The sequence below is a fragment of the Sminthopsis crassicaudata genome, chromosome 1 (genome assembly GCF_048593235.1).
Source record: "Sminthopsis crassicaudata isolate SCR6 chromosome 1, ASM4859323v1, whole genome shotgun sequence".
Classification (NCBI taxonomy): Eukaryota; Metazoa; Chordata; class Mammalia; order Dasyuromorphia; family Dasyuridae; genus Sminthopsis; species Sminthopsis crassicaudata.
Genome location: NC_133617.1, coordinates 492,072,522 through 492,085,438, shown reverse-complemented (window position 1 = coordinate 492,085,438; position 12,917 = coordinate 492,072,522). Strand labels below are relative to the sequence as shown.

At 36.1% G+C, this 12,917-nt stretch overlaps 1 protein-coding gene across 1 annotated transcript in view; it reads right to left on the bottom strand.

The window, feature by feature from the left end:
- The window catches only part of TRPM6 (transient receptor potential cation channel subfamily M member 6), a 154,645-nt gene extending 143,040 nt beyond the window's left edge, over positions 1-11,605 (bottom strand). Inside the window, 2 exon segments of the mRNA XM_074281417.1 lie at positions 10,157-10,694; positions 11,392-11,605. Of these exon segments, the coding sequence (XP_074137518.1) occupies positions 10,157-10,201 (45 nt within the window). The 5' untranslated portion in view covers positions 10,202-10,694; positions 11,392-11,605.
- Positions 11,606-12,917: the final 1,312 nt, after the last annotated feature.

The following is a 12,917-nucleotide window of genomic DNA, read 5'->3' as shown; positions in this document are numbered from 1 at the left end:
TCTACTCCAATGCTTCATTATAATAGGTAATCCTGGGTTCTCAAATGTGACACTAGGAAAGAGCATGTTTTGGAAGGTCCTACCATAAGGGAAAGGTTCAGAATATGCACCTTTTGATGAGCTTTAGCTCTCTCATCATCACAAAAATGACCTAACATTCAAGGAAGTCAATGATAAAATGATCAAATGATTAAAAAAAATCAAATGATAAAAAAAATGGGAAAATATTCATATCAGCATTTTTGATGGCAGCAAAGACCTTGAAACAAAATAAATTATCCACTGTTGAGGAATTTTTGTCATTTCTGACTTTTTGTGACCTCATTTTTTCATGGCAAAGATACCAGAGAGAAGTGAACTCAGGAAAATGAATATTCCTGACTCCAGGCCTGGTAGTAGTAGCCTAGTCACTTTGCCACTTGGAGAATAGTTAAACATATTGTAATACATGAATATAACAATATGACTGGGCTATAAAAAACAACAAATATGATAAAAAAAAATCAGGGAAAATAGAAGAACCCATGCAGACTTAAATTAACAGAGCCAAGAAAACAATATATTCATTGACTACAAATGTGAACAGGAAGAACAGCAACCACAAAGCTACAAAAAACAAAGATGGCTTCAAAGAAAACCTATGAAAAAGACTTCTTCTTCCCCTCAATTCTTTTGCAGAGGAGATAGGTCCACTGGGAGGAAAACGACATCTATTTTCAGATTTTAAAAATATATATTGATAATTTTGGTTTTTTCTTTTTTTATTTTCTTTAAAAAAAATATCACCAAAAGGAATGACTGAAAGGGATATAAAGTAAAATCTGGCAATGTTTAATAAAAAAAAAAAAAAAAAAAAAGATATAAACAAAAATGTATTTAAAAAAAAGGACTAGCCTCCCCAAATAAAAGGAGTTCATGACTAATCTGGATGATGGTGAGCATAAAGAAAAGGAGATTTTCCATTGAAATAACCCCCCTTGAGGGTAAGCAGCTGGCACAGTGCAAAAAGTGCTTGGTCTGAAGGGAAGGTTCATACATGGGGTGTGAATCCTCGTTCAGTCACTGATTATACATGACCTGAGATAAATCAATTCATTTCTCTGGGCTTCAGTTTCTAAAATGAGGGTATTAAGGTAAAATTAGGGTAAAAAGGGTATCTTAGAAATATCTTCCAGCTATTAAACTCCTTAGTCACAGAAGAATCACTATCTATGGAGGGAATATTCACAGTCAACAAACAAACAAAAACCACATCTTACAAGCAGAGGTACTCTAGGGTTCTTAAAAATGTATTCTATTATTGCACACTTTAATTGACACAGGGCTAATCTCATACGGCAGAGCTCTGAAACAAGATTATGGTACAACTATCACAAACTCACTATAATGAAATTTCATATGTATTATGTATTAGAGAATAAAATAAGCATTAATATAGTACAAGGCACTATACTAAGTACTTTAACAAATATCTATTTGATCCTCATAATAACAATTAGATAGTTATTATTATATCCATTTTACAACAGAGGAAATTAAGATATGTAAACTAAGTGACAATACAATCAGGAAATTTCTCAGGCTGTTTTAGAACTCAAGTCTTTTTGACTACAGCCCCAGCCCTTTATCCATTTTTCTACTAACTTCCTTTAGGGATAATCATGGATTTTTAGAAGCAAGAGACTTGATAAGTTTTGCCCCTAAAACAAGTAAGTTGTGTGACTGTGAGCATGTCAGTGCTCAAGGCAGCTTTTTGAGACTAAATTTCGTAGAAGGTAACAACTTTCATTGTAGAGGGAATTTCTTCATCTGAGAACTCTCTATGCCAAATCACAAGCCTAAACCCTGTGTGAATAAGGGAGTGAGGAAAACAGGGCATAATGGACACAGAGAGGACCTCAGTTAAAATCCTGCCTCTGACACTGGTGGTTGTATGGTGATACCCAAAGCACTTATCCCCTAAATACCCTCCAGACAGCTCTCTCAGGTTATAAATTACAAAGCAGCTGAAAATATGTTTTGTGACAGGGAAATTTTTCCCAGATAGTTCCCTATAACAAAACAAAACAAAACACAATCCTCCACCTCCTCCCCAAAATTGATGAGCCAGTGAGGATATTATTCAGAAATAAAAATACTCAATTTTCCAAAGAGATAAGGTAAAAATAGTTTATACTGCTCCTGAAAAGTGACTAGGACTACCCTTGAGCATTTACCTATGATATCAAGCTCAGTAAACTGTGTTTCCAGAGGCAGACAGTCCACTTTCTGGACTCCCTTTCCCTAGAAAAAAGACAAAGTACAGCAAGTGTAACATAAGACCAATCCCAATGGACATTCAAATAGAGCTTTGAGGTTAATACAGCAAAAAAAGCAAAAACAAAAACAAAAACAAACTCCTAAGAGCTCATCATATAGCTATCATTATTCCCATTTTATAAATAAGGAAATAGGCTCAAAGACTTACCCAGCTTCACAGAGACTAATTGAACCATGGCCTTCAAATCTTTTTTACTAAACACCAAACTTCTTACTACATTAATCTTTTTTTTTTTTTTTTTAGCTGGACCTGGAGTTCATTGATTAAAGGAATTTGGGGATTCTCTATAACAATGCAATTCTGCAACTGTTCTGCAATTTATCATTTTAAGTGCCTGAGATGATTGGAAGCATATCACTAGGGTCAAATTAGGCAGCAATAATTTTTTTTCACTTCATAAATTTTTTCTTTCCAATAACATGTAAAAATAGTTTTCAGCATTCAGTTTTCTAAGTTTTTTGAATTCCAAATTTATCTCCTTCCCTCTCTCCCCTCCTTAAGACTGCAATTAAATTAGTTATAAATGTATATTCATATTTCTACATTAGTCATGTTGTGAAAGAAGAATCAGAACAAAAGTGGAAAAAAAATATGAGAAAGAAAAAACTAAAAAGTGAAAATGTTATGCTTTAATCTATAGTTAGACCCTCTCTCTGGATATAGAGTCCATCATGAATCTTTTGGAATTGTCTTGGATCATTGTATTATTAAGAGCTAAATCTATCATAATTGATCATCATATGATCTTGCTGTTACTGTGTACAATGTATTCCTGATTCTTCTCACTTCACTCAGCATCAATTCATTTAAGTCTTTCCATGTTTTTTTCTGAAATTAAGTCTGTTCATTATTTCATATAGCACAATAATATTCTATTACATTTTTACACCACAACTTGTTCAGCCACAGGCAGCAGTATTTTAAGTCCTACCTACACAATCCAGTATGCATGGCTGTCTCATTCCCTAATATATACGAAAATCCACAGCCAGATGGACCCACATTTAACACCACATACTAAGATAAGATCAAAGTGGGTCCATGATTTAGGCATAAAGAACGAGATCATAAATAAATTAGAGGAACATAGGATAGTTTACCTCTCAGACTTGTGGAGGAGGAAGGAGTTTGTGACCAAAAAAGAACTAGAGACCATTATTGATCACAAAATAGAAAAATTTGATTACATCAAATTAAGAAGCTTTTGTACAAACAAAACTAATGCAAACAAGATTAGAAGGGAAGTAACAAATTGGGAAAACATTTTTACAGTTAAAGGTTCTGATAAAGGCATCTTCAAAATATACAGAGAATTGACTCTAATTTATAAGAAATCTCCAATTGGCAAATGGTCAAAGGATATGAACAGACAATTTTCAGATGATGAAATTGAAACTATTTCCACTCATATAAAAGTGTTCCAAATCACTATTGATCAGAGAAATGCAAATTAAGACAACTTTGAGATATCACTACACACCTGTGAGATTGGCTAAGATGACAGGAACAAATAATGATGAATATTGGAGGGGCTGTGGAAAAACTGGGACACTGATGCATTGTTGGTGGAGTTGTGAAAGAATCCAACCATTCTGGAGAGCAATCTGGAATTATGGCTAAAACGTTATCAAAATGTGCATACCCTTTGATCCAACATTGCTGTTATTGGGCTTATATCCCAAGGAAATACTAAAGAAGGGAAAGGGACCTGTATGTGCCAAAATGCTTGTGGCAGCTCTTTTTGTACTGGCTAGAAACTGGAAAATGAACGGATGCCCATCAATTGGAGAATGGTTGGGTAAATTATGGTATATGAATGTTATGGAATATTATTGTTCTGTAAGAAATGACCAACAGGATGAATACAGACAGGCTTGGAGAGACCTACATGAACTGATGCTGAGTGAAATGATCAGAACCAGGAGATCATTATACACTTCAACAATGATACTATATGAGGATGTATTCTGATGGAAGTGGATATCTTCAAGATAGAGAAGAGCTAATCCAATTCCAATTGATCAATGATGGACAGAATCAGCTACACCCAGAAAAGGAACACTGGGAAATGAGTGCAAACTGTTAGCATTTTTTGTTTTTCTCCCCAGATTATTTTTACCTTCCAAACCCAATTCTTCCTTTGCAACAACAACAAAATTTGGTTCTGCTCATATATATTGTACCTAGGATATACTATAACATATTTAATATGTATGGGAATGCCTGCCATCTAGGGGAGGGGGTGGAGGGAAGGAGGGGAAAAATTCGGAACAGAAGGGAGTACAAGGGATAATGTTGCAAAAAATTACCTATTAATAAAAAAGAAAAAAGAAAAAAAAAAAAAAAGAAAAGAAAATCCACATCCAGGAGTGGGATTTATGATTTTTTTAGTAAGGGAACAACCTTTCTGGATTAGAAAATTCCCTTACTCAATACAAATGAATAATCTTCTATACAATTTATAATCTTAAAGAAGTCATTTCTTAACTACATTGTACACCCTTTTGGTAATCCGGTAAAGCCTAGAGACCCCTTTTCAGAATGTCTTTAAATGCATAAAATAAGATATACAAAATTACCAAAAAAATGTTGAAATGCAATTATTAAAGTTTAATTGTGGGGTTTTTTAGAGTTTATTGGCCCAGGTTTAAAAGATTCAGTTTAGGGTTTGCTCCGATTAATTATAATAAACATTACCCTGATTAGTAATTCATCTAAATTCCCATCACGAAGAATATTTTGCACTGAAATACTATATACTTCTATATTCCAATGAATGGCTTCTTAGCCTTGTTTGAGTATAAGGAACAGAGTTTAACCTAAATATCATTCATTCAAACATAATAAAAAATTAACTGCATTTTTCTGGCATCACAAAAGAGGGAAAGTTTAGCTATAGACAACGAAACTCTCGCAGAGCTCTGTGCTTGTCTGATTTCACTTATTGAATTTCTGAATTTTTTTCCACCTCAACCATCCTAGCACTTCAATCAAATCCGTCTAAATTTTCAAATTATTCAACAAAACAAGACCCAGAAGGAAGCAACAGAATGCATAAAAAACCTATCTACTTCTCCTAGGAGTGTATTCAAAGGACTCCTTTTTCCTTTCTTTTGCATTTATAAAGAGATTAAAGAGAACTTAAGAGTTAACTAGCCGGATCTCTTTGTTTTTGCAAAGGAAGAAGCTGACCCCCATAGGTGAGAGGGTTTAAAAAGATATTTTCACATTTGATTCTAAAAATTAGATAATTTCTAGCCATCAATTAAACAAAACTCATTTTTAAGTGCTCATTACAAGCTAAGTACAAAAACTACAAAGACAAAGCTAGCTTCTTTGGAGCTAACATTCCATCGGAAAAACAATGAATTTTATATATATATATATATATTCTAATCTGATGGAGAGGATTAGTAAATGCCCCAATCTAGTTAGATGGAACCTGATCTAAACTTTGAGGGAAACAAAATATTCTATTAGGGAGAGACAAGCACAATGTAGTTCAGACTTGAGAAGTTTAGTTGTAGTTTATTCTTCATTCTCGAAGAGGAGCAGGACATCTGGGAGGTGATGTCATGATTTGCAAATGAACTAGATTTAAGTGAGGGAGGGCTATGCAAGGTCACTTGCCTCACTTTCCCCTCCAGAAACATCTGAGTCCGAAGAGAAGATATAGATCAAGGACACTTAAGATAGCCTTAGATGGATTGGGAATCCTTAATCTTTTTAACTAAGCCATACTCAAGCAGTGATTAAGAGTAAGGTAACAAATGAGGCAAAAAATGACCTCTTTTACCTAGTTCTGAAAAAAAAAAAAAAATCAGTCTGGGAAGGAAAAAGTCTGTTTCGAGGAAGACAAACAGAAGAGCAGAGATCAAGGGTCCTTGTGTAAGAAAAAACAAAAACAGCTAGTTTGGTTGGACTATAGGGTGTGTGAAAGTAGGTACCTGGAATCCGGTTACAAATTTGTTCATTTGTTTCTGTTGTGTCCAACTTGTCATGAATTCATTTGGGGATTTCTGGGCAAAGATTCTGGAGGAGTTCGCCACTTCCTTCTCTAGTCAAGAAGAATTTATTAGGTGCTTGCTATGTGCCAGACACTGTGCTAAGATCTGGAAATACAAATATAAGACTCGTGGTCCTCAAAGAACTTATGCTTTAATGGAGGACAACACATTTTTTTTTTTAATTTGAAAGAGGGAGAATGATAAGGTAAGTGATTTATAGGGAAAATCCAGAAAGCAAACAGGAGAGAAATGAGATGTGGTTGGCCTGGGCACTTCCTTAAATACTTGCCATTCAGGGAAGAAACATCCTGTCAGTTAGTCAGTCACAGGATGGGATGGTACTTTTAACATGTAAATTTCAAATACGGAGCGAGCTTGAAGATGAAAATCTGGGGCATAAATGTAGAATCTCACATATAAAAAGACACTTTTTAAAAATTTTGTGGATTTTTTTTCCTTTATACTTTATAATAAGAGATAGCCTTCTGGCATGGGTTGGGAAGTGTGGGGAGAAATACTGAGAACTACAGATAAAGTTTTACATTTACACATTCACATACATACATATATTACATATGTAAAAACAATTACTTTAAGCAGAAAAGAAAGTCCAGTTATCAAAAAGCAATAACCACCAATTATTGTTGTGTTGTGGGCCTTATTCGTTATTGCAAGCCTTATCATTGTCTAGGCTAGAGGGTTAACCATTTGGAGAAAGGAGAAATTCCTCATCCAGACTCCCTATGAATGCTCCTTACCTTGCTCCAAGGTTTTCTCCAATTGAAGGGGCCCAGAGTGTGTTTGCAATTTAAATTTTTTCTAGGCTAGTACCTGATTCTTTTTAGAATTTGTTCTAAACCATTCATTTTCTGAATGCTCTATAAAATCTTATATTGCACTCTAGAAACTTAATTATGTGTTATCAAAAGGATTGACTCCTAGAGAGAAAATGAAGTTTAAGCAATAGAATAAATTGAAAAGACTTTTATGAATAACACTACATATAAAAATAAACATGGTATTGACTGTCAGCTTTTTGCTTTGGAGTTGAGTTTTTGTTGTTGGATTTTTTATTTTGGGGTAAGTTTTGTTTTGTTTTGTTTTTAAGCTAACTTTATGCTTTTATACTTGTTGCTACCTTTTTCATCAGTGCAGATTTCAACTCATCCACATTTTCTCATCCTTAATCATTTTTTTCTCCATTTCTCTCCATAAATCCTCCATAAAAGTAATTTCCTAGCATACCCAAAGTCCACTTCTGAACCTTTTTGATAATTTATAAACATTGACAGCTAGATGGGTTCATTGGAAATAAGTTGGGCATGAAGTCTGGAAAGTATGAGTTTAAATTTGATCTCAGACACTTACTAGCTATGTGATATTTGGCAAAGTGACTTCATTTGTTTGCTTCAGTTTTCTCAAAGGTAAAAGGAGAATACAATAGCATCTACGTCAAAGAATATGAAAATCAAATGACGTAATATTTGCAAAGCACTTAACATAGTGCCTGACACACAGTATACACAATATAAAATATGCCTTTTTGAAAAACATTCATGGACATCATGTAATATTAATTCAGTTGGGATAAAACAGAAATGAAATCTGGGAGACCTAACAAAGATTCTAGTTAAGAAAACTACTTGGAAAATTATGTGTTTGGTTTAACAAAGACAATTATATTGCAGTGAATGAATGAATAATAATTTTTTAAAAATTAATTTAATTGCTTTTTTATGTACCAAGCCCTAAGAATGTAAATAAGAAAATTAAGACCTCTGTAGTTGGACAGATTTCTTCAGAAGTCAATTAAAGCAATAATCCATACTTAATCTACAAACTAAGTAAAGCATAATCAAGAAATTATGCTCATGAAACCTGGAAATCCAGACCAACAAACATAAAAGGTTTTTTTTTTTTTTTTTCTTAATCTTGCAGGAAAAAAAAATGAAAATCATGCATTATATTTGGATATTGGTATATACAAGTAATATTTGGTACACATATTTACATATGCATAGCTCTCAAGAAGCTCATCCACCTACAGTGAGGATTGGGACACAAAAAAGCTCCAGAAAAGTGAAAAGAAGTCATTTGCAAAAATGTTTTCCAATAGGGACTTTAGCAGTCTCCATCAACAACAGTAGATCTGGCCTAAAGGTGAACAGAATTAAGCCAATTTAGATGGTATCTAAAGGCAGCCTGAGGCCATGTAAAGAAGGAAAAAGAGAACATATAAGACAAATAGTGATGTCAGTAGGTTGGGTTCAAGGTTCTGCAGATTTAAGTCAGCAGATCAAATGACAGCCCAGGGAAATATTAGCCATAGAATCAGAGAAATTGAGAGCACCTTAAGTAAGCAATGGCAGGAAAAATAATAAAGAAGGGGAAGGAGAAGGAAAAGACTATCATTCCACTCAATCGATATGAACCTAGAGGAATCTCAAATATTCTCCCCCAAACACACATCTCAGTAAAGATTTCACACAGGATGAAGGAGAAAGAAAACAAAGTCGATCCTAATTCCCTATGTCTAGGCAATCCATGGTGATTTTTCTAATTCATCATCAATATTTATATAAATAGAAATCTTTACATGGGTCCATCTTGTGAGAAGCAGCTTGGGATAGTAGAGAGAAACCCAGGAGTCAAGAAGACCTAATTCTTCTGATATATTCTGGCTGGCTGCTAAATCTAAACCTCCTGTGACTTCATGCAACTCTCTAAGCAGCACAATAGTTGAAAACAGTCATGAGTAAAGGGAATTTTTGCAAAGGGAGCTCCCTACACTGAAGAAATCACAGGTGCAAAATAATTATATATGTCGATATATATAATATTAGGGATTAAATATGCAAATGCATCCATACCTACAGTAATTCAAGGAGAGAAATATCTGTTATTTGTGTGGCTAGATTTCCAGGCTTCAGGAGCATACCTTGTCAATTAATTAAATTATGAGTTATTGCTTTAATTGACCTCTGAAGAAATTAATCTATTTTTTCTTGTGGTTAGCTTTACAGTGGGCACACAAACCAAGTAAGGGCGCTAGTGCTAATTCATGGAGTTGGAGGAATTCTTAATTTACAAATGAGGAACCCGAGACCCAGAGAATTTAAGTGAGTTGCCCATGATCACAGTTTGAAAACAGCAGAGAATTCATTCCATGGTACCACATTTCAGGGCTTTTATCAAGTAATCTATTAATATTTAGTTTGACTACTCTTGAATCTAAGTGTTTTGGGAGGAGAGAAAGCAATTCCAGAGAGTTGAGTGTAATAATAGTGTACTCAAATCATGGAATTTGAACCCGTCTTCTGACTCCAAATCAGGGCATCTCTCCACTGCTCCATTCTGATTAACTCAAAGTAAAATAAATGTAAACTGAATTTTGAATTCAAAGCAAGCAAATTTTCCATCAGTTTTATAATTAGTACTTCTTGAAATAAGTGAGCACCAGCTCAATTTAAAATGTACAATCCGCAGTTTACAATCTGCTTAGTGTAACAGAGACACTCGCAATTCCTTAAGGTCTTCCGCAGACCCCAGAATGAACACGCTTCCTGGACCCAGGCAAAAAGATCCCAGCATGGGAACACGAGACCCGGGGACCTCCCTTTCTTCCTTCCCCCTCCTTTTCTCTCCTCCTTCCCTCCCGAGCTTTGCAGCCACTCGCAGAAAAACACCAAGTTGAGCATGAGATCTCCAAAGGTAGGAGGAGAAGAGCGTTTCCTCGGGTTGTTACTCCCAATCAGAGAAGCGCCCCGACGTGAAGCCAGCTGGGGATGCAAACCCAGCACTCCCCAAGTCCGCCTTTCTCCCAGCTCACATTTGCTCTCCAAGTCCCGGGGATTACCTCGCGCAGATATCTCATCACGTCAGGGGGATCCAAGTTTCTCTCTAGATTGGTATGATGCGCGGGATAGAGGAAGTTCTGCCGGACTGGAAACTAGCCACTTCCCTCTGAGCCTCCTCCTTCTTCCAGCGGAGAAACCAGAGCAATCCTGAATTAACCGAGATTCCTACCTCCAGGATTCTCTGCACCTGCAGTCAGCTTCCTTCTTCTGGAACTTGTCTCCACACGCAAGGAAAACAGTGCCTTTTCTTTCAGATTTCTTGAAGCTCTTCTGAACTTCGTAGTCCTTGATTCCTCCCTGTCCGTCCCTCCCCTTTCTTTCCCCTTACACCTCCCTGAGCTCTTCCCAGTGCACCCCCGCCTTCGGGATTTTCTCCAGTAATTGCTATTCTCAGTCTTGTCCTCCTTCCTGGAAGCTGGCTCTGGCCAAGAGCTCTTAATCTTTTTGTGTGTCATGGACCTCTTTGGCGGTCTGGTGAAGTCTATGGGATTCCAGAATCAGATGCTTTGCCTACATTAATAAATTAAGGAAATACTAAATTTCAGTTAGAAGTTAAAGAAAACAAAAGTCAGTTTCTCCCATTCAATTTCACGTAGCCCTTGAAATCTACCCATAGTTAAAAACTCCACGTTAACACCTGCATCTCAGTTCCTCAGGTATAAGTTTGGTCAGATGTCACCAATCTTCTCTATCCACTTCTTCCTCTACTCAGATTTCCCCATGTGGCCTGGGACTGCCTCTATATGTCATCCACAACTTTCTTCTATTTACCTTCAGGCACGAAAAATTAATGAGGAGGGAGACTGAAAAGGTCTCTCTTCAAAAGTAAAGGACACCAATGATCAAATACTCCTTTTCACTATGTTCCACCCAAACAGCATTATGAGTTGGCTGTGTTCTCCTGGGCTCTTTTGCCCCTAAATTGTAATAAATTCTGAAGGTATTGAGAATTTGTATAGTGCTCTGGATCTGGAATCAGAGGCTTGGATTCAAATCACACACTTGTTAGCTGGGTAACCATAAGCAAGTCAGCTATAAAATGAAGCTTTAAAATCTGTTAAATATGCTGTATACTATTCCATGGCACCATTCCCCATCCATGCCTTCCTCTTTCCTCACCTCCCAAAGGCTGTCTGAGCCCTAAAAAAAAAAACTCACATCATATTAAAAGATTTGTGATCCCTTTACCAGATCATTTGATCCTTACCGTTGATCAGTCAGTCAGTCAGTTCTTTACGATCCCATTTGGGTTTTTCTTGGCAAAGACCTTAGAATCATTTGCCATTTCCTTCTCCATTTTAGAAAGGAGGAAACTGAGACAATCAGGATTAGGTGACTTGCCTAATAAGTAAATGTTTGAAGCTGAATTTGAATCCAGAGCTAGTCTATTTTCTGTGCCTTTCAGCTGCTTGTGACCTTGATGAATTCCTCTTCCCAATCAAATTCCCTTAACAAATGCTTCCTCATTCACAACATTCCTTTTTCCAACTCCAACTCATTTCACAAGCTGCCTTCTTTGTGTGAAGTTCACTCCCTCTTAAATGTTTGCTTTTTGGAATTCTCAGATCCTTTCAAAGCTGAATTCATAGGCCACATCCCATATGAAGCCTTCTCTGATCAACACAAGAGCTTCTAGTACCAACAGAATGGAAACAGATTGCTCTGTTTTTCTTCGTATTCCTCTGACCCCAACACAATACTTGGAATATAGTGGATTAATAAAACCTTGTTGATTGGCTGCTCATAGTAATAGTAAATGTTTGCTGAATTTTTTTTTCTCTCACTCTATATGTAGGTCAAAGAAATTTACTGCAGATCTATTCTGACACAGTTTTTGAGCAGTACAAACAAAAGGACTATTTTTAAAATAAATTCTACAAGGCAGCTAAGTGGTATAATGGACAGAGCACCAGCCCAGGAGTCAAGAGGACCTGAATTCTAATTTAGTCTTGGACACTTAATTAGCTATATGACCCTGATCAAGTCACTTTACCCTGGTTGCCACCAAAAGCAAAATAAACTGTTGGCAGTTCAAATTTCATAGGTAAATTTGCAGATGACAGTGGCAAAGGAAAATTGATCTTTTTATAATGCAAAAAACTATTTACATTTTAAGTCATCTCCTTTTTTCATCATATCTTTTATACTTAAAAAAAATACTTCTTAAAAGAATTTCAAGGTTTTTTCCATTATGGAGATAATGAAATTCTCCTCTTATAATGTTGGGAAATCAAATGTAGATAAGACTTCATAATATATCACATTCCAATTGATGAGGTTCTGAATGTGGGTGTGCCACATTGGGCCGAGAGAAATTGAAGAATTGATAAACTTGCCCCCTGGGGCAGGTAGGGAGAAGGCACTGATAGAGATCAGTTTAGCTCTGTAGTCCCACTCTCCCAGGAGGTCATCCAGTTAGAAATCCAAGTTATGTCAAACCCCTGAGGCCAATCCTCTATAGAGATCTTGGGCAGCCCCACCTTGCCAGTCCAGTCAGAATCCCAGTCACCTTCCTGAGGTTAAATTTTCATTATAAAATCTACTTATGGCCATGACATACTTACTGCTATGTTTGGGTCAGTCCCCTATACAATCTGCCTCGGGGTGTCTTTCCTCATCCCCTCCCCTTGCCACATGGTATCTCTCCTAACCTTACTATGCTCTTGACTCTACTTCTTATAGCTAAGGGGGTGTCCCAACTTCATGAGGTGTTTCTTTTCTCCTAGCAAATGG